This window comes from Manis pentadactyla, chromosome 14 (assembly GCF_030020395.1).
Source record: "Manis pentadactyla isolate mManPen7 chromosome 14, mManPen7.hap1, whole genome shotgun sequence".
In the NCBI taxonomy this organism is placed as follows: Eukaryota; Metazoa; Chordata; class Mammalia; order Pholidota; family Manidae; genus Manis; species Manis pentadactyla.
Window position 1 is genome coordinate 12,912,681 of NC_080032.1, and position 21,424 is coordinate 12,934,104.

General features: G+C 42.4%; 1 protein-coding gene across 1 annotated transcript in view; it reads right to left on the reverse strand.

The window, feature by feature from the left end:
* Positions 1 to 21,424, reverse strand: part of MYO1H (myosin IH) — a 127,969-nt gene that overhangs the window by 19,974 nt on the left and 86,571 nt on the right. The window contains exons 2-15 of the mRNA XM_036904014.2: positions 20,645 to 20,806; positions 17,264 to 17,379; positions 15,919 to 16,117; positions 15,073 to 15,153; positions 12,610 to 12,789; positions 10,351 to 10,449; positions 9,420 to 9,533; positions 9,035 to 9,106; positions 8,330 to 8,449; positions 7,346 to 7,413; positions 6,907 to 7,012; positions 6,538 to 6,618; positions 5,151 to 5,242; positions 3,387 to 3,481 (exon numbers count right to left, since the gene is read on the reverse strand). Of these exons, the coding sequence (XP_036759909.2) occupies positions 3,387 to 3,481; positions 5,151 to 5,242; positions 6,538 to 6,618; positions 6,907 to 7,012; positions 7,346 to 7,413; positions 8,330 to 8,449; positions 9,035 to 9,106; positions 9,420 to 9,533; positions 10,351 to 10,449; positions 12,610 to 12,789; positions 15,073 to 15,153; positions 15,919 to 16,117; positions 17,264 to 17,379; positions 20,645 to 20,770 (1,549 nt within the window). The 5' untranslated portion in view covers positions 20,771 to 20,806. The remainder of the gene's footprint in view (positions 1 to 3,386; positions 3,482 to 5,150; positions 5,243 to 6,537; positions 6,619 to 6,906; positions 7,013 to 7,345; positions 7,414 to 8,329; positions 8,450 to 9,034; positions 9,107 to 9,419; positions 9,534 to 10,350; positions 10,450 to 12,609; positions 12,790 to 15,072; positions 15,154 to 15,918; positions 16,118 to 17,263; positions 17,380 to 20,644; positions 20,807 to 21,424) is intronic.

Genomic DNA, 21,424 nt, shown 5'->3' on the forward strand with positions numbered 1-21,424 from the left:
GTTACCGGAACTGTCCTGTGCACTTGGGGCGTTGAGCAGCGTATCTGGCATCCATCCACTAGATGGCAGTAGCACTTTCCCCAGTGCTGACAACCACACAAGTCTCCAGATACTGCGTATGTTCCTGGGGGATAATACCATCCCTGGTTGAGAACCAGGTTCTCAGAACTAAATTTATGGCCCACACACTATCTTCTAAACCCTGATGAGCTATCACATGAATGCAGAGCCTTTACACTAAGGACTGCATAGGCATCCTAGTCTAGTAACAAAGGAGACGTACAATGAATTACATTGAAAGAATGTAGCATTAATGAATTTCAATGGTGGCCAGGTTAGACTATGTAGATGGATGAGAACAATCATTTTTACCCTTTACAAAAATCAGACTCAAGCACCAGGGATAATGGTACCCAATGACACTTCATACAAAGGAAGACATGTCATTTCCAATGTTAAAACTTGGCTTATAAGTGCTCACTTCAAACCTAATCAGTTAATAACTAAATTAGTAACTAAGTGACATTGTAAAAATCAAAACCAGCTGAAAAAGATACACAACAGAACAGAAAGATACGCATCAAAAATGTCTAAGATACAAACTTCTGAGACGACTAGAGTTCTCAAAACTAATATTTTTTATTGTGATAGAATATACATAACATAAATTTTACCTTTAACTCTTTTTAAGTGTACAGTTCAGTGGCACTAAGTACATTCACATCACCACCGTCCATCTCCAAAACTCTCCTCCTTTCCCCACTAACACTTTGTACTCATTAGACACTAACTCCCTCCTCCCTCCTCTCTGAGGCCCCTGATAACCACTATTCTGCTTTTTGTTTCAACGAATTTGACTATTTTAGGTAATTTGTATAAGTGGAGTCATATAGTATGTGTCCTTTTGTGACTGGCTTATTTCACTTAGTATGTTTTCAAGGTTCATCCATGTTGTAGCCTGTCACAATTTCCTTTCTCTTTAAGACTGAATAGTGTTCCATTGTTCATATAGATTCATTTTGTTTATCCATCCATCCACCAAGGGATGCTCTGGTTGCTTTCCCCTTTCGGCTTCTGTGAATAACAAGCATTTGTTCTAGTCCCTGCTTTCAATTCTTTTGGGTATAGATAGAACCTTTAACCCAGAAATGTCTCTCCTGGGGATTTATCCTATGTACAAAATGTGAACACACTGGCCAAGTGAAATAGACACCAAACGCAGCAGTGTTGACGAGAGACAAAGCTGGAAATAACCAGTGTTTAATAAATGGATGAACAGACACAGTCCTGTGGTGAGTGCCTGTAGCCTTTTGAAAGAAATGTGGTGAAATCTGTTTGCTGCTGTGAAGAGTGGTGGAGGTCTGGAGGCAAAGGGCCTGGGTCTGAACCTCAGCTCTGACACTTGCTAGTTATGTGGCCTTGGGTTACTTAACTTTTCTGAGCTCAGATGCCTTACAGATTAAAAGGGGACTAATAATGCTCCCATCTCACAGGGTCACTTTAGACAAACAACAGAAGTCAAGCACTTGGCCTGGCACCTGGCCCATAGTAAGTGCTCAATGTGTGTTAGTTGGAATCCAAATGATCTTCAATATTCATGAAATGAAAAATGCAAAATAGAAAACACAAAGTAACAATCTTTGTTCTTTAGGTGTGCATGTGTGTATATCCCCACATATGCAAGTATATGCATGAAATATTTCTATTTTCCTGAAAGCAATTATAAGAAACTATTGTTTCTTATAGTTACGGAGACACTAAGAGTAAAAAGGACTTTAAGTTTTCCTTTCATACATTTCTGTACTGTCAGCAATTTTTAGCCTTACATGTGCATTATTTTATTCTTTAAACAAAAATCAACAGATTATCTGCACAGAGATTCACCTATTTAAAAAATTTTTTTGTACCACTGTATTTGAGGGGAAAAATCCTAATACATGTTATACTACTTCTTGACGATTCTTAGAGAAATAAACTTATTTAGAAGTAAAAACAATTTGGAACCGAAAGCAGAAGTAATGAAAGAAAATGGTTAGAGAAAATGTATAGAGACAGAAAAAGAAATGTTTCATAAGAAAATGTTCATAGCAGTATTATTCAAGATAGCTAAAAAGTATAAACAACCCAAATGCCCATTACCTGAAGAATGGATAAACGAAATGTGGTCTGTCTATACAAGGGAATATTATTTGGCAATAAAAACAGAATGACAACATGTATGAATCTTGAAAACATATGCTAAGTAAAAGAAGATAAAGTGGACTTCATCAAAATTAAGAACTTCCATGTTTCAGAGGACACCATCAAGAAAGTGAAAAGACAACCCACACATTGGAGAAAATATCTGCAAATCATATATCCAGTAAGGGACTTACATTTAGAATATATAAAGAACTCTTACAACTCAATAATAAACACACAAAACACCCATTTAAAAAATGAGCTAAGAATCTGAATAGACATTTCTCCAAGGAAGATATAAAAAATGGCCAATAAGCACATGAAAAAGATGCTCAGAGTCATTGGCTACTAGGGAAATTGAGCCTGAATGAGACACCACTTCACACCCAACCAGGATGACGGAATCAAACGACAGACAATACCAAGTGTTGACGAGGTAAACCAGCACCCTCATACACTGCTGGTGGGAGGGTAAAATGGTGCAGCTGCTTTGGAATCAGTCTGGCAGGTACTCAAGAGATTAATCAGCGTTATCGTATGACCCAGAAATTCCATGCCTAGGTATTTGCCCAAGAGAAACGAAACATACGTCCACACAAAGCATATTCAGGCATGTGCATAGCAGCATTATTCATAACAACCAGGAACTGTGAACAAGCCAGTTGTCTATCAGCTGAGGAATGGATAAACAACAGGTGGTCTATCCATACAATGGAATAGTATTTGACAGTCAAAAGGAACGACACCATGAGTGAATCTTGAAAATATTCTGCTAAGTGAAAGAAGCCCCACAAAAAAGTCACATGTTGTGTAATTCCATTTATATGCAATGTCCAGAGTAGGCAAATGTATAGAGACAGAAAAAGATAAGTTTGTAGCCCAGGGCTGTGGGGGATGGGCTGGGGAGAATAGGGAGTGACTGTCAAGTTTTTTGGGGTCGCAAAGTGTTCTAAAGTAGACTGTGGTGATGTTTGCATAACTATCTAGAAAATATACTAAAAACTAATGAATTGTATGCTTCAAATGGGTGAGATATATGGTATGTGAATTATCACAATAAAGTGGTTATACATAAAAGCAATAAAAACTTTTCAAAGGGCATGCTTGCATGCAGGACTAGGGAATATTTGAGATGGCTATGCAGCCATTTCTTCAGTGGACACAGGGGCACCTGCAGGGCTGTCACCTGTGACCTGGGTATTCACCTGTGGTGCAGTATGTGACCTCACCCGCATAGTGGAAGAGTTGGAACTCCATCCAGCCAATCCTCTTTCGGCCCTTTGGACCTGCCAGCTTCCGGCTATAACCAGACAGACAGAGAGATGCACTGAACATTTCCACTTCGCTGAAACAAAATGCACCAGTATATAAAACAAAGCATGACAGAGAAGTCCGTGACAGGTTGTCTAGGAAAGCTAACCACACCTGGCAGCCCCCAGGAAGCACCCCCCAGATGCCACCACCTACTTCATCTGGCTATAGACCAAGGTCTAGATTAGATCCTTCCTTCTCATAAGAACTGAGGAGTGAAAAGCAAACATGAGTCATAGAAACACATTTATTTATACGACATAACTTCTATTTCTTCAGGTGATGAACAAGTTTTGCTACGTTACATTTTACGATGTTAAGAGACTAATATTCTCATGAAACGTCATTTTTTTCAGATTCTGGTGATTCATAATTTATACCTTTTTCTTGAAATGTATACATCTATATATTGACACTGCACATTTCCAAAGTGTAGGTACAGTTCAATTAATTTTTGCAAACTTAACACACCCGTGTAACCAACACCCAGTCAAGAAACAGAACATGACCTGTCTGTGAGAATGCCCCACCTTGAACCCTCTCCAGTAAACGTGACAGCTAGCAAAATAGATTGATTTTACCTGCTTTATACTGTATAGAAATGGATTCATATAACATGTACTCTTCCATGTCTGATTGCTCTTATTTACATGTTTGTGCAATTTACCCACATTGCATATAGTTATAGATTGTTCATTCTCATGGCTATGTATTATTTCATTTGTGACTATACCACGAGACATTTCTCTATTCTTGATCCATTTGCTTATCCAACTCCATTTACTTACCCTTGCAATATTCTGCAAAAGGTTTGATAAAGCCGCTATCACTTATTGGGACTTTACCATGGCCAGAAGTTACACCAGGCAATTTATATAGTTATTTACTAAGCAAGCTGGTCACGGAAGCTGCAGAGTGTCCTTGGGAAAACTTCAGAAATATGGGTCAGGTGGGTGGGGAAGTCGACTTTGCATGGAAATTCCCATCCATCTGACCCATATTTCTGAAGTTTTCCCAAGGACACTCTGCAGTTTCCTTGACCAGTTTACTTAATTGCATAGTGGTACATGGTAGGTGTACTCATATTCCATTTCACAGAAGAGGTGATTTAAATGCAGAAGTACTGTTTGCCCAAGGTGTTGTGTCTAGTAAGTGGTTGAACTGGGATTCAAAACCAGGTCTTTAAGACTCCAGAACATATGAGCTTAAATTCTCTCCTTCTGTCTCAAAGACTGTTAAATTTCTAGTTAATTTTCTGGGATGCTGTAAATGCTCTAAAACTTGATATGTGTAGTGGTTATATGAGTACCCACAAATGCAAAAATTTATTGAGTTATATGCTTTAGATCTACATGCATCACTCTATGTATGTCCTACCTGACTTTAAAAAATACAATTTCATGCATGTGGGCATGTCCACAATGCAATGATCATGAATAAAGCAAGACATTAAAATCACAAAAAAAAATTCTACTTGGGATTCATCTGAGTTTGATTTCTACTAGCAAAAGGCATGCGTGCATACAAATCGGTGTATCATGACGCTGTTTCTATGAATGAAGAAGCAGCTGTACTCTCAGGAAGCACTGCCCTTGCCCCAGAAAATGGACATACAGTGATCTTCCCCCAGGCAACAGCTTGTCAAATGAGATGCGTACGTTTGAAAGTGTGCGTGCTTGCCCACTCTCTCTTCCAATTTCTCCAGGAAACTCAAGTCAGTAGCAGGACCAGGGCGAATACACTCTTCATCCTTCAAAAGAAAAAGAGGAGCCTCGATCCATAACATCACATGCCACCAATTCCAAGTTTAAATGCTTTCACCAGCCAAGGCAGAATGTACGGGACTGAAATCCTGTCATCTCACGTGAGTCAGGTGAACATAGGAGGTGGGGGCAGTAATCCACTGCATGTGCCTAGCTTCTCAGAGACATTGGAATTTCCATGCAAAGTCGGCTTTCCCACCCATCTGACCCATATTTCCCAAGTCTTCTCAAGGACACTCTGCAGCTTCCAGGACCAGCTTACTTAAACATACAGCTACATTTTCTCTTAACCGGTCATTTCTGGCCAAGAACTTACTCTCTTTTACTAGAAGCAAAGTCCTCCTGGAAAGAAAACTATGAAGCATAGTTCTAAGCCCTCTGCCTGTATTATCTCCCTTCATTTGTCCTCACACCTCCTGAGGACTGTGATCACTATACTCATCTAATGATGATGAAATTGGAGCTCAGAGAGGTTAGACACTTGCCTAAGGTCACACAGCTAGTAAGTAATGGGGCAGGGATTTAAATCCAGGTCGTGCCCGTGTTCCTGGTAACGACAGTCACCATCCATTAATGTACCTGCTGTGCCTTAGAGTGCTGGGTTCACAGAGCAGCTAGGTTGTAGAGGGGAGCAGTGCAGGAAGAGGAAGGGGGCCAGTTATTTTCATTAAAAGGAAGGCAAACTGTGGAGCAGATGAAAAGCTTTTCTTCCCCAAAGAAAAGCAAATCAAGGAAATCATTTCTCATTGACCTTTAGGATATATTTTTTAAATGAATGAATTTGCACAGCTATGGATTTGAGGACACTGATGATCTCAGAAGCCACAATAGTTAGGAACAAGGTCAGGGCCAACTCCAAGGAGCCTCAGTTCAGGACCAATGGATGTTCTTTGGGAAGCTGTCCTGTGCATCAGTTTCCTGGCGTTCTGCTCAGGACTAAGCATGAAAGCAGCTCTTCCCCAGTCGCCACCAAGCACCTGCCTCCACTGGGCCCCTCGTCCCCAGGCTCACCTTCCCATGTCTATGGAAGACTGACATGCATGCTTCCATTTCAAAGGTCTTTCTTTGCTAGTCCCCATGGGCTGTAATTTAGGTCTGTGAGTCTAAATGAGAGGAAAGCTCAGCCTAGAGCTCCGAGCAAGAATTCAGCAAAAAAGCTTCATTTGCATCCTTAAATCATCTAGTGGATTCCACACAGAACCCTTTTCAAGCCTGGGAAAAAGTCCTCCATGTGCTGTAAACACGGTGTGAAAGGGCTGCAAGTCAACATTAATTTTCTCACCAGAATGGAAATGATTCCTTTGTGTCTCTCTTCTACCAAATCACAGATGATCTTGTTGTTGAAATATTGAATTGGTTCCCACTAGAATGATGAAAAAGAAATAATTCTCCAAGAAGGATTTTGAGGAGCATAAAGTCGATTGCTTTTAAATTGATTTTCCAACCTTTTTTTTCAAAATCTGATTTTGATGTCTAACTTTAAAAAATACGACTTTATGGATATCGAAATAATTTCCCAGGAAATAAGCAGAGAAGAAGTGAAAAATAATGCTTAATACTAAGCAGGAAAAATCTCTGATGAAATAATATTTCTCAAGTAAATGTCTTTCATTAGATGAAGAAAATCAGATGAGGAGAAAATAACATTTACCTCTATACCTTCCATTTCATATTCTGTCTGTTCCGCTTTTAAGGTACTCTCAATTAACAGCTGCTGGAGTTTCTCATTGCAGTAATTTATGCAGAACTGTTCAAAACTAGAGATGCAAACGATTTAAATAAGTAAAGCTATGTGAGCAGACCAGTTTTGTTTTAATTGTGTTTACTTATTTTTTATGATGCTTTTAGATACAGAAAAAGCAAAGTCTTTATTCATCAACTAATTTGCTAACTAGATCAGAAGGGTCGAGCTAAAAGACATTTGTCTATTCAATGGCCATGCCACTTGCAGAACAGTCTATCAATTAGGGGCTAGAGGACTATGGAGAATTCTGGGGAGAGGAAAATCAATTCCAATAACGTTAGAGATGCTCCAACCAGTCTCAGACCTTAAATTAAAACCGAGGATGGCTGGGTACCAGCAAACTCACCCATTCTTGTCGAAGACTTCAAATCCGTAGATATCCAGCAATCCGATCACAGTTTTTCTGGTGAAATCCTTGTCAAAATAATACACACCGTTAATTGTTACGTTTTTTTACTTTGTGACACTCAAAACCAGTAGCTGCCCCCCAAGCTGGGACTTGGCTACACAGCTCACTCCTTCTCTCTCTTCAGCTATGGCGCACACAGGAACCAAAGGGTGGAAACAAATGTCCCAGCCCGCACCTGCCTGCCACCTGACAGAGCCCTGGAGCTTCCGTGCAGTCACTAGAGAAATGAGATCTTCCCTTTCCGATTTGATTCCTTGCTTCCGCCCTCTGCAGTCTCCCCAGCCCTTATTCAATCATAGCGAGACACAGACAGACACCTACAGATGGCAGCCAGGGAGATACTTATTCAGGAGAGAGGACAGGTGGACAGATGGTATGGATATAATTTTAAATGGAGGACCTAGTGCTGTCCAGTGATGGATATTTAAAGAAAATAAGCTTGCTTTTTGTGTTTTTTTTTTTTACACAACTTAACATTCTGTTTGGGGTACTGAGTGAATGCCTCCCAAATCTGCCCGTTGCATCCCACCTCCATGAATTTCCCCCCACATATTCCATGCTCAGTATCATTTTCTTAATTTCTAGCTTTGAGTAAACTCCCTTTTTCATTTAAGTATCTCCACTGAAAAACAAAACGTTCAACGGAGTCATTGTTTTGTTTCTTATATGTGTTGAAATAAACTATTAAAATTAAAAGTTTCTCTTACACTTAAAACCATCTGGCATACTTCAAATGGGTCACACTGAAACAATCCCTTGGCATGCATTTTTGTGAGTCTCACACTAGAAATGCAGACGTGAAAAGATAATCACCCCTGCCCATCAGGAGCTTACACTGAAGTTTCTCAAATTCAACAACGTTGATTAATGGAACATTAACTCCATTAGTGAGAATAAGTCACCGAAAACGTGGGGACTAACCTTGTTCACTAAGGAAGAATTGATTTTATTGACCAGCCAAGTAAATGTTCTTCCATAGACAGCCTTTGCCATTGCGTCTCTGGTGTACACAGAGAGTCCTGGCGTCAATGGGCAGACCACCTGGGAACAACAGGTGCATCATTAGAGAGAAAAAAAGCTCTCCAAGTTTTCAAATTAGTCTTCAATGATGACCAGCAAAGGCTCCGTGCTAGGGAAAGATGCCACCCCTGCAGGTACCCGGTCATGCAGTAGTTATTTCTTGAGTGCCCACTACGTGCCAGGCATAGTATGAGGCTGCTAATACAGCCATAACCGAGACAAACAGTTCCAGTCTTTGTGGGCTCACAGCTTAGATGTCCTAAGGAGATACATGTGGTGCTTTCAGAAGTGTGCGGGGGTGATCAGGGAAGGCTGCTGGAAGATGTGAGCACCGGGGAACTGAAGGATGAGGTGTTAACTAGAGGAAGCACAGGGAACAGCACATACAAAGGCCCTGTGGCAGGCAGGCATGGAGAACTAGTAACGGGGTGACAGGGTGGGGGTGGTGGGGGTTGAGGCAGGAGACCCCGCAGGAGCTGGACCACACAGGACCTGCCAGGCTGGGTTCAGGGGTCCGGCCTCCTCCAGGGCCACTTCCACCCTGTTATCCAAGGGAGGCAGCAGTGGTAGAAAGACAGGCACATCTCCATCTAGAGCCATTTTTACCTCCTCAGTTTTGGCTTCAATCTTCCTATGAGTGAGAGCTTCCAGAAGGACCGGTGGGTGGACCCCCAGGAGCTGAATAAATGGGAACCAAAATGCCATTCAGCAACTGGATTTTGATTTCTGCTAACTTATAAAGAGTTTGTGGATTTCCAGGCCCAGATTTACTGCCCTGACAGAATTAATTGTGTTTTAACGCAAAACAGATCACAGTTGATCTTTCAACCAACTGGCTTTTACCAGCTCCCTTCCCTGTCCACACTATGGAAACCTGACCAGTATGGGCTGGAAGAACATGGTTTTAGCCATTCGGGACGTAGGCATCCAGCCTCAAGCTCCCCTCCCCTGCCCCTGGGGTCTGAGTCTGGGTTCGAAAGTGGAACATCACCTTGGCGATCCATTTGATCTCGTGGGTGTCTGGTATGGTGGCACAGCCTTGGTAATTCTCTCCAAAACAAATGTTCCCCAGGTGTAGGACACTGGCAATAATTCCAAAGAGATTCTAGGAATGTGGGAAGAGGTGAAAACAGAGAGAGAAAATGGTGGCTGCCTAGCTATGCCATCAGAGGAGGTACTGAATGACAATCACCCCAGGTTTCTTCCTTCCCCAGGAATCAGCCTCTTATCTACTTCAGATAGTATGGGAAGTTGGGGCGAGAGCTTAGCAGTGGGTGGGGAAGATGCCTCACTCCCTCTCTAGCACACACTTCTATTTTTATATCTTCCCCATCCCCTCCCCAGCAATAAACCATTTAATGTTCAAATGCCATATTCTCAGATATATATATATATACATATATATATATATGCGTGTGCATGTGTGTATTTTTAAAATTCTATTCTGGTCTATGAAAGAACAATAGTTTTAATCATCAAGAAAAAGGACAAAGATGTAAAAAAAAGTTTATAAATCCTACAGTTTGTTCCAGTTGTTTTCCAAATAGAAGCATCAGTAAGTGATAATCCCGTAGTTCTAGGGGATCTAAATATCTGAGACTGGTCTTGGAGGGAAGGGAAACGTGGCTTCCTCCTTACACACAACACGGGAAATTTAGGGCTGCCAGATTAAATGCAGAAGGCCCATTAACATTTAAATTTCAAATAAGCAAGGGCTAAGTTATCAGTATAGTTTTTCCATTCCACGCAATGATAGGACATACTCATACTAAAAAAAAGTCATTATCTGAAATGAAAATGTACCTAAGCGTCCTGTGTTTTTATTTCCTGAATCTAGCAACCTTACTACGAAGTCCCCAGGAAACCAGGATTGTTCCCGCACTCCCCAGCCATACTGACCGTTCTGCACTCAGGACCCATACCTCAATGTCATCCTCAGTAAAATCGATGACAGAAAAGGCACTGGAAACAGTTCTCCAGTCGTTCTTGTCATTAATAGATGACTCTTTGGCACAATGACCCTGTTGATATAAAATTGGGTCACTTGACAGCACTTTTATGACAGGTAGGCGTGTGAACACGTATTGCTAAATCAAAACGGTTTACTCTACGAGCGTGCAAGAGCTAGCGCCTGCACTGTTCTGAACTGTGAGAAAATGGGTTTTACTCTAACTGTCTAGCATATGATTATGATGATGATTTGCCAGCCGCTGATTTTTTCAAGTTTATTTGGAATTTTATCTGTTTGGGGAAAACTTTCAAAGTTACATATTCTTGGTATATCTCTTTGTATGTGTTTCTAAAAACTGCTTTTGCCATTTTTGCTAAGCAAATGGAAGTTGTTTGTCTGAGTAAACATCTGCTGAAACACCAAGGAAATTACAGTGCTTCCATCCAGAAAACTATCTTGACGCACGTAGCAACCTCCAGCAGAAACTTCACTTTAGGACCAGCTGGAAGGAGACCCTCGCTCAAGGAAGGAAAGCCAGGCCTGTAGAGAAACACAGACTGTACGGATGTGATTGCCTGCAGAGGTGTGATAAGAGTTTGCCCACTAAATCTAGAAGGTATCTTTTAAATAAATAACAGACCTTCAATGTCACAATTTAAAGGGAAAGCATTCTAGAGTGTATTCCCAGTTTCCTGGTTATCTGAAGATTTGTTATCTTAAGAGATTTCCTTGTTGTGTGGGGAAACGAAACACGTCATACCATGAAAATATTCACCAGTGAACTGGCCAGGGCTACATCTGCAGCCTCCCAAATATCCCTGCTCCCACTCAACCAGCAGCATCTGCTCCCACACCCGCAAGGGTAGGGTCAGCTTAAGTCAGTCCCTGGAGGACACCTTGAGGTTTGGAAGCTGGGCAAACACAATGCAAAGTAAAGCCACAAAGGTTGCCAGGGTTTGGGGAGATCATCAGCATGATCAAAATAATACTGGAAAATTGCCCAAACCATTTCCAGAGCCACTGTGGCATGAGGAAATCATTCCAAAAGAAAATGATCTGATCATCAAAGGCTTAGGAGAAGCCCTTGGGAAAACGAATGAAGCCCTCAAATATTTTTACAAATGGATCCTCTCCGGTCATGCTATGAAAAGCCAAATGTGATGCTACCACACAGCTCTGTTGGAAAAATTAGGTCCTCAAAAAGAAAAAAAATAGAATTTGATTCATTCTTCATTCTAAGAATTAGTACATTTGTTGAATATAAAATGAAATGATAGGATTCTTTTATTTTCATTATTTAGCTTCATTTTTCAAGATAAACTTCAGTTGTGTCTGCTTTTTCCCCATGGCTTGCTATGAAACATTGGTCCTCATTTTACAATATTCGCTTTATAAGATCTTATTCTCTTTCTCAAATGAGGTCCCTTCTTGCACTATGCCAAGTGACTTCCGTTCAAAGCCAGGCCCAATGAGAAGAGAAAGACCCAAAAATCTTGGGGCAAAAAAGTTCTAGTGACCTCAAATACTGATAAAAGCTACACAGTCTGGGTATTCTAGAGCCTCAGTGCTGGCTGCAGAAAAATTAGTGCTGGGAAATTATATTCCGAAAGTCAATTTTACATCACTAGGTCCCAGGAATCTGTATGGGCATGGCCTGAACTGTTTCTGCAAAGGAGTACATCATTTGGCAGCTAACAATCCTAGAGTAGCAGGCAGGAAGGTGGAAAAAGTCTTCCAAACTCGTTTTGAAAGCAGAATGAAGCAGCACAGTTGTGGGCACAGATCGACAGCGTGTGCTGTCACACCTAGCCCTGCAGTTCCCCACTGGGCTGTGCATTAGAATCACCAGGGGATGATGTAAATATCTTTAATCACAGGGGAATGTCTAAAACAAGCCTGATGTTCAGGTCCAACCCCAGGCCAATTAAATCCAAATCTCTGGAGGGTAGAGCCCAGGCATTTGTGTGTTTAACAAGATGTATGGGTGACTCTGATACCAGCCAGGGCTGAGAACGACTCATCTAGATATTGGCCACTCTACCAAGATGATATGGCTGCCAGGCACAAGTAGAGGGGCTATGATAAGTGTCAAGAAACCAGTGAGGAGGATACCTCCAGAATAGTAATGAGGAAGTTCTTGAACATTCCAGAGTACTCCCTAACCCCACACAAACTACCCCAGATCCTCCCCTGCAAAGGGCTACCAAAGCTAGGTACTGGTTCTTCTGACCTGTGAGAGGTATTTATAGAGCTGGGGGTCTCGCTCAAGTCCCAGGTAAGCCAGAAGGTCCTCTTCGCCACCCTCTAGCAGCTGGTAGAAGATGTGGAAATTCCTCTCGCCCTGGTTTTGATAGACGACTCGAGACTTCTCTATCAGGTAACTGATGATACGCCCGCCTACGGGAATGCCCTTTGAAATAGAACAAAAATATGTGGCAGTGACAACTATCAAGCCACTCTCTTACTGGTGTCTTCTGATGGACAGAAATTCTTAATTTGAATGAAGTCCCATCTATCAATCTTCTATGCTTAGCATTTTCTGGATTTTGTTTAAAAAGACTTTGAAATAAAAAATTTTTTTTAAGATTTTTGCCTACCCAAGGGTATGAAGATAATTTTTATGTTCTTGTCTAGAAGCATGATTGTTTTACTTTTCATATTTAGGGCTAAGATCCATCACTATTTTTGTACATGGAGTGAGGTAGAAGTTCAAAGACCTTTTTATCTGTATGGATTTCCAATTGACCAGCACCATTTATTGGAAGGACAATCCTATCCCTACTGAATCACAGAGATGCTATTGTCATAAGCATAAGTGACCATATCCATAGGGATCTTTCTGGACTCTATTCTGGCCCATTAGCCTGTTCATATTCTTGTATCAACATCACACTGTCTTATTATTTTTAATATATCCATTAAAGAATTTGTATTCCAGAATATATGTAGAACTCTTGCAAATCAATAAGAAAAAAACAGCTCAATTAAAAATAGGTAGAAGACTTCAACATCAAAGAGGATCTCTGAGTTGCCAATGAGCAAAACTTCATTAATACTCAGGGAGATATAAACAAATTATAATGAGGAGATATAAACAAAAGACCCCATCAGACTGCCTAAAACTAAAGAACTGACAATACCAAATGTCGACAAGGGCGTGGAACAACTGGAACTGTCATTAACTATCATAACATTGCTGTAAGAACCCAGCAATGCCACTCCAGGGTATATACCCTGTGTAAATGAGTGTTTTGCATCTACGAAAAGACATGTGCAAGGATGTTCAGAGCATCTTTTGCAACAGCCTCACCTTGGAAACAACCCAAACGTCCATCAACAGGAGAACAGGTGTGATAAGAGTTGTACAATCAAAAATGAACTGCTACAGGCATGACATAGATGAATTTCACAGACATGTTGATTGAAAGAAGCTAGACACAAAGCATACTGTATAACTCCATTTATATGAAATTTAAAAACCAGCAAATTAATGTGTGACCATAGAGGTCAGAACAGTGGCAACCTTTGGGAAGGGGAGAATTGTCAGAAAAAGATGGGAGAACCTTCTAGATGCTAGAAATTTTTATATCTAGATCTGCATGGTGGCCGCACAGGTAGAGATATGTAAAAATTCATTGCACTGTATTCATGTCTTTTTTCCTTTTCACTATGTGTGTTGAATTTCCATACAAAGTTTGAAAACATACCTATTAATTTTTTTTTTCAGACTCTATATGCAATCCACTAGAAGGCCACGTACCAGCCTCTGGGAAACATTGAGCCAGTCATCCTCATAACTATATTCAACATTCAGCCTGCATTTGTTCTCCAGTCGAAGTGTCACTTTGTCACTTGCAATCATATGTCCTTGAGAGCTTCCCACTGGCATTATTAGCCCCATCTAAATTCTGGGCACGACACAACCACAGTCATTCGTAACGTCTTGTCTCTGGCTGCTTTTGTGCTGCAACAGCAGGGCTGAGTAGCTGCAACAGAGGCCCTGTGGCCCACACAGCCTGCAGTATTTACTATCTGGCCCCATCTGAAAATGTTTGCCAATCCATGCCATATAGTCATGTATGCCTAAACAGAATATTATTTACTTTCGATTGTTCTCAAGCTTTGTAAGAAATGTCGTCACACTGACACAGTGCGTTCCCAAGAGCCGCCCACGTGGTGTAGCTGTTTTTCATTGGCTTCCACTGCTATAAAATACCTCCCTGTGCGACTGTCCCACAGTTCAGCTGTTCTCCTGTTGATGGACATTCAGTCCTCTCCATATGTGGTGTTGTTACCAGTCCTTTGATCATCAGGAACCTTGCACATGTGTAGGAATATCTCCAGGAGTGAAATGGCTCCACCTGAGATTATGTGGTTTCAATTTCACAATATATTGTTTTCCAAATGGGTTGCACCAATGTGCATCCCACCAGCATTATGTAAGAGTTCCTAAGGACTCCCAACTTCCCCATCACCTGAAATTATCAGACTTCTTAATTTCTACCCATCTAGATGGTATAATATGGTAGTTCAGGTGGTCTTTGTTTGCATTTCCTAAAACTAGCCCTAATCCTGGATTTTTGACTATTCGAACCAGTGAATACCCTTCTGCCCCTAAGGTGCCTTGGGTTGGGAATCTGCCACTGACAAGTTGAGGGGTCTCTATGAACCAGCAATAGGAACTTCCATGTACCTTAAAGTCAAACTGTATGTCCATGTATTTTCCAAATCTGCTGGAGTTGTCATTCCGGAGTGTTTTGGCATTTCCAAAAGCCTTGGAATACAAAGCAGGGGCAGAGACTGAACCAAATTATTTTCTACTGTCATTTAAGCTCAGCATGCTCATCAGATTCCTAACTCCAAATGATATGCTTATTATGAAACTGGAGGAGGGCGGGGAAAGCCAGGGATAAAAGCTGTCTTAAATACTTTACCTTCTAAGAAGGAATCACGATGTACAGAGGATTTAATGATAAACACATCAATATTGGTCCCAGAGAAAAGAAGGGAAAAATATCTTCTCTCTAGAATCCAGTCTAGGACTAGATTAGAAATGGCCTAAGGAGAGGATTATAGGACCCTAGGCCCTTCCTATTCTAGAAGGTACAGTTGACAGCCTCCATCACCAGACCCTTTTTGTATCAATGAGATAAATTGTTTAGCCCAAAGGTCTGCTGGGAAAATTCCTTCAACCCATAAACATCTTTCACATGAAGGGCAACAAAAGCTCAGGAGAACATAACATTCAAATCATCAAGTCAGTGGACTGCAACAGCAGAACTAATAATGAATTGATTTTCATTAAATAAGAAAAAATTAATAAATAATAGAGCATTATGCCAGTGCTGCGTATTTTTTATGCATTCATCATGTTTAACCCTCCAAACTTCCTAAGAGGCAGGTACCCTGTGCACGCATGTAAGTGTCATCACTACCGACACCGTGACCCGACTGCTTCAGTGAGCTCCCCGGGCAAAGGGCTCTCCTTACTCAGTGACCTCCCTGGACTGCCCTCTCGCGGTCCTCAAAGATTGCTTACCTCCAGCACTGGGTTGGAGAGCAGTAGCCTGTCACGGGCTACTTGGAGTGACTCGGTCATTGGGCAGGTCACTGCAAAATACTGGAGAATCTTCTTGGAGGCTTCCGTTTTCCCTGCCCCACTTTCTCCGGAAATGAGGATGAAGTGGTTATTTAGCTCAGAGCACATCGTGCGGTAAGTGTTGTCAGCTATGGCATAGCTGCGGAAGGAGTGGGAAGCGGCTCTGACACCCACAAGAGCCTAAGGGCAAAGGCCCCTGCCTCCAGGAAGCCGCATGCATACTGTTGGACAAGGACACTGAGCTCAGACAGAGAGCAACCCCCCACCACGACCACTGGCTGATCACACATGGCGTGTACTAGATAGCGAAACTCAAATAGTAGAGAGTTGAAGTGAAGAATTTAAGCAATAGGGGAATTATTTTTGAACATTTATTAGTTTATTTTTTTAAAGCCACCAGCATTGATATCAGAATGAACCAGATACTAAATTACATCCCAAAGAGATGTTCTATTCACTGTAGGTGGAAATGACATCTTGTCTAAATATTAAATTGGATAGATAGAAGATCTCATGTTCTCTCCTTCCCTCAAAACCTAGAATACTGAGGATACAGACAGGAAACCAAAAAGATTTTTAAAATTTCTGTGCTATATTTAGGACAAAAGGTAAAACTATGGACTTTACCTCCAAGATCAGAAACCAAAGGCTGAAGGTCTCCCAAGAGTATAACCTGGCCAAGTTTGAAAGATGGCTATTTCAGAATCACTGATGGTAGTGATGCAGAAGTTTGTAAATGCTTTGGCAGGTGAAATAGCTGCATCACCAAGATAAAATGGAGGGAGAACCCAAATATTAGCCCAGACGTCAACCAGAAAGGAGAAATGGGAAATTCTGCAAAGCTGAGTCACATATAGGCCAGGCAGGAAATTGCTTGTCTCTCAGATCAGCCGCCCTGGTGAATTTCTACCAATGGGCCTTCTTAGCCCCCTTGATACTCAGGCACCAGTAGAGGGACTGTAGCAGCCCACTTCCCAGAGAAGACGCCTCTCGAGCCATTGCTCTTGGATTCCTCCGCAGTCACACAAGGATTCCATTTCTTATCATATCTGAGCTGAGATTCCACAATAATCTGATGTTTTCTACTGCATTGAAAGACTTATTTCACAAGAAGGTGGGTACAGTAAGCTAGGCACAGAGCCTAATGAATGTTTATCAAGGATTTGGATGGATGGATGGATGGATGGATAGATGGATAGGAAGGTGGGAGAGAGGGAAGGAAAAAAGAGAGGATGGAAAGAAATAGAAAAATACTCCTCCTGATGACCCCATGGGGGCTACTTACACATGTGGTGGCAGTTCAAAGAAATTGACCCCTTGATAAAGTCCCATCTGGCTCCTGGTGTAGATTCCAAGCTCTTGGTATGGATTCACAGACACAAGGAGCGTCCCGATGTATGTCTAGAGGAGCGAACCAAAGCAGCGGTGAGGAATTCCGGAGTGCACACGGCTACGGCCAAAGGTCCCCATGCATTCGTTCAGCGCTGGGCACAGAGCATGACAGATAAGACAAGTGCCGTCTCTGCGCCCAGGGAACTGCCACTGAGTGGAAGCAGGGGCGTGGGGCAGACAGCCAAGGGGTGAAGACTGCTACAATGGGGTGACAAAGGGGGAAACAGGGTAATGGGAACAAGCGGCTGAGTAAGACTGCCTTAGCCAGTGGGCGCGGGGAAGGCTTCTTCAAGGAGGTGACATCTGAACCCAGACTTGAGGATGAGGAGCCAGTCATGAGGAAAGTCGGCAGGGAGGGCATTTCAGGCTGAGGCAACAATTTTGGCAGGCTGGCTACTTCGGAGGCCAGGGAGGGAGGGGAGGATGGGAAGTGGTAAACGATGGGGATGGAGAGGGAGCAGGTTCAGATCACACAGGGCGTGGAGCCCTTGGGGGCTTATTCCTAATGCAGTGGTGGTGGAGACCCACTGTCCCTACTGAAGTGAAAGGCCTGCGTGCCATGTAACTGTGAGGTGAGGCGGACGGCTTGAACAGGGAACGCCGTCGTCTGACGTACGTTCCACAAAGGGCTCTCTGGCCACTGCGTGAAAGGGCGAGTATGCATGCCAGCCATTTCAAGCTGGGTAAGCGCTCCCACTACTGGCCTTTACTTCCCTAGATTTCCGTGGTGGGTTCTATTACTCTTCAGCTTTTTGAAGTACTTACATTTGTAATAGGACCACGAATGCAAAACTTCTCAGAATACAATTATGAATAAACCAAGCGCTAAACTCATATAGGAAAAAGAAACATATGTGGGCTCCTTTGAAAAAGCATTTGGTGTTTTCAGATTCTGAGTTGGTTGGTGTGTTCTCATTCCAGAGTCTCAAATACTGGCGGTACTCAAGCTTACAAGAAATTATGCTAAAATCATTCCAATGAATGTTTCCAAATCTCCAGGACAAAGTTGAACAGAGAACTGGAACAGAGACGAGTATTTTGACTAAAATCCTGCATTGCTTCAATTGGTAGATACCTTCCAGGGTGGAGTGTAGTTTCTGAAATGTATCTGTTCAAACTGGGAATATTTAGTTTATTCATGATGATCTGCCATCGCATTTATACCTCTGCATGCTATGGTCTTTCTCTTGGCTTATACATAAGATCAATTTACATATAAAATCTACTTCTACAACTAAAAATACGTAGTCTGAGAGGCACACTGCTTGTTTCTCCTGGTAACCTTGCTTTCAACATGTAGATTAAGTCACAGAATAACTGCAAGATAAATTTTTTAAACTGCTTCTGATTGTCTTACTCTTACCAAAGGTAATAAATCTCAATAAAATTAAATACATTTAATAAACACCCGCTACACACACAGAGACACTGTGGAGTTTACCTAGATTTCCGTGGTGGATTCTATTACTCTTCAACTTTTTGAAGCCCTTACTTGAAAAGTGACCAATCACATAAGGGTGTGTGTGTGTGATTCATAGAAAATTTAATAAAAATGCCCCCAGAGCAATCCAAGAAGAGTTCTGGCCAAGGGTTTTAGTCTTGACCCTGAAAGATTCATGGGACAGTAGACATCTCTTATTTCTGTCTTCCTGGTCTCTAGTCCCCTTTTATCCAACAGACTCCTTTGAGGAAACTTCTAGCTCTCAGTCCAGAGGGTCAGGGCAGCCCTGGCCTCAGCCTTCACCTCCAGGGCTGGGCCTGGGTATAGCCTGGCCAACCAGAATATCCCTCATTTCCACCTATGGGCATTGGGTCAGCGATAGACACATGACCCAAGATGGGCCAATCAGGGCCAACCAACATCCATCTCCAGGAGGACTTGCCATCTTCTCAGTGGATAACATGTCTAAATTAATAACGTACCAGCGTGGTCCTGGGGACAGTCATCTTGCCACTGAGACAGAGAGGCTGTCCCAGAAGGAAACTAATGCAGAAGAAAGCAGAGAGATGAAAAAGAGTCCTCAAGATAGCATCTGAGGCCTTAGATCTATTCCTGGCCCCTAAAGTTACATAGGTTGACAGATTCCCTCTTGGGGCCTAGATTGGGTTCAGCTGGGCCTCTGTCACTGGCAGCCATAAAGGCCTTAACACAAAGGAACAAAGTGCATCAGGCCGTGATCCCTCAACATCTCCCTTAATGGCTAACCTAATACAGTGATATTGTTAGAGGGCTGAGTTGGTTCTTGTTCCTGCCACAGCAAAGAATTGAAGGGCAGACTCACAGCAGGGAAGCGGAGCAAAAGCTTTGTTTGAATACACTCTAAGGGAGGAATGGGCCAGAATCAAGGGAGACAAAGGCCAGTTTATTGGAATAAAGCAGAGAGGAAGGGGAAGCTCATTGACAGGAACTTGCAAGCAAATCAGAGCTCTCAGGAGCTCCTCCCCACTTATCTGAAGTGGGACAGAGAGAGTGAAGGTGTGTGCTTAAAGTCTGGAAAATAGAATGAAATAGCAAAATGACAAAGACACCACTGGAAGAGGATAGAGACAAATGTAGTAAGCCGAACAGTAAGAAGCCTTAAAAATACACATTCTGAGAGAGTGTGGGCAACCTCAGAAAGGAGGTGTGTTTAAAAGCTGGGATTCTGTCTTTTAAGGATTTTCAAGAATAGAATGAAGGTAAAGGGTCAGGGAGCATAGGCTTGTCAGGCGGTTTCATGATGTCTATCTTTGGTAAGAAACACTGTTATTATCCACAGTCAGTCACCTAGACAATTGTGGAGGATAAACTTGTTCTCCAAGGGAGTGGCTACCCCCAAGTGCAGGGACATCAGTTAAGATGGCTTGCCCTGCCTGAAGATAGGTTGTTGGCTGATTACCAAAGAATAAGTTAGGAATCTAACTTTTAAAATGGAATCTTAGCCTTAAGGTAAGTCCCTCCTGTTCTTACTAGGCTATTCGTCTCTTGGCATTTTTAGGAAAATTAACCATGATGCTTGTCCCATGCTCGGCCCTATCTCACCTGCATTGGCTAGAGCAAGTCTCAAGGTCAGCCCAGATTCAGAGCATGCGGAATGAGCTCACATGGCAAAGGGCGTTGACTCAGTGAGTCCTTTCTGGATTAACTCCCTGAGTTCTTGGTGGGCCCCAGCCTCTTTTCATTCCACTCACATCTGTCTTTCTGCCAAACAATATTGTGCATGATTCTCAAGGCTGTGAGGGCAGGAAAGGAACTGCCACCATAGGAAAACAGCTGAGGAATGGGTTACATTACATAGATAAGGTTCTGGCTGAAACGCTTCTGAAGATTGTCCAGAAAAGCAGATTCACTGGTGTACGCATCCAAGAGCACAAAATCCTGCACCCCGACCTTGTCCCGGGCGGTCAGTGCGCCTTCCATGTGCAGACGGATGTGCTTCCTCCTCACTTCTTCTTTCTATGGGAAACAGAACATTCCTCAGCAGCTCGCTTCTGCTGTAATTTCTACTGCACTTCTAATATGGAAATAGCCAAACACTGAACCCTGGGGGTAGCAGAGAGCTGGGATTAAATTATCCTCTCTTCATTAAGATCTGGTTAGTGGTACGAGATGATGATAACAAAAGCAACAGTGATGCAACAGCAGCAGCTGACAGGAACTGAGCATTTACTATGTTAGGCACTATGTAAGTGCTTGACATGCATTGTCTCCTTTAGTCCTCATTTTGACTCTAAGAAATAAGTTCTATTATTGTGCCCATTCTACAGATGAGGACACTGAGGACAGAGAGGTTATAACACATGTCCAAGACCTGCCAAAAGGCAGAGCCGGGATATGAACCTTGATAGCCTGGCCTCAGTGCCTGCTTTTCTGACCATGTACTCACTAAGTGTTGGTGGCCTAAACTCAGTATGTAATTCCCAGATGGGTAGTGAGGAATTTGACCAGAGTAGGAAATTCTTGTTACAGAGGAGTATTCAAGGAAGGACAAGTTAGGAGGGTCCCTTCCCCAAGGCAGGGAGTCAGACCTCCCTGGAGAAAGGTGTTACAGCCCACTGGAGAGCGGACAATCTC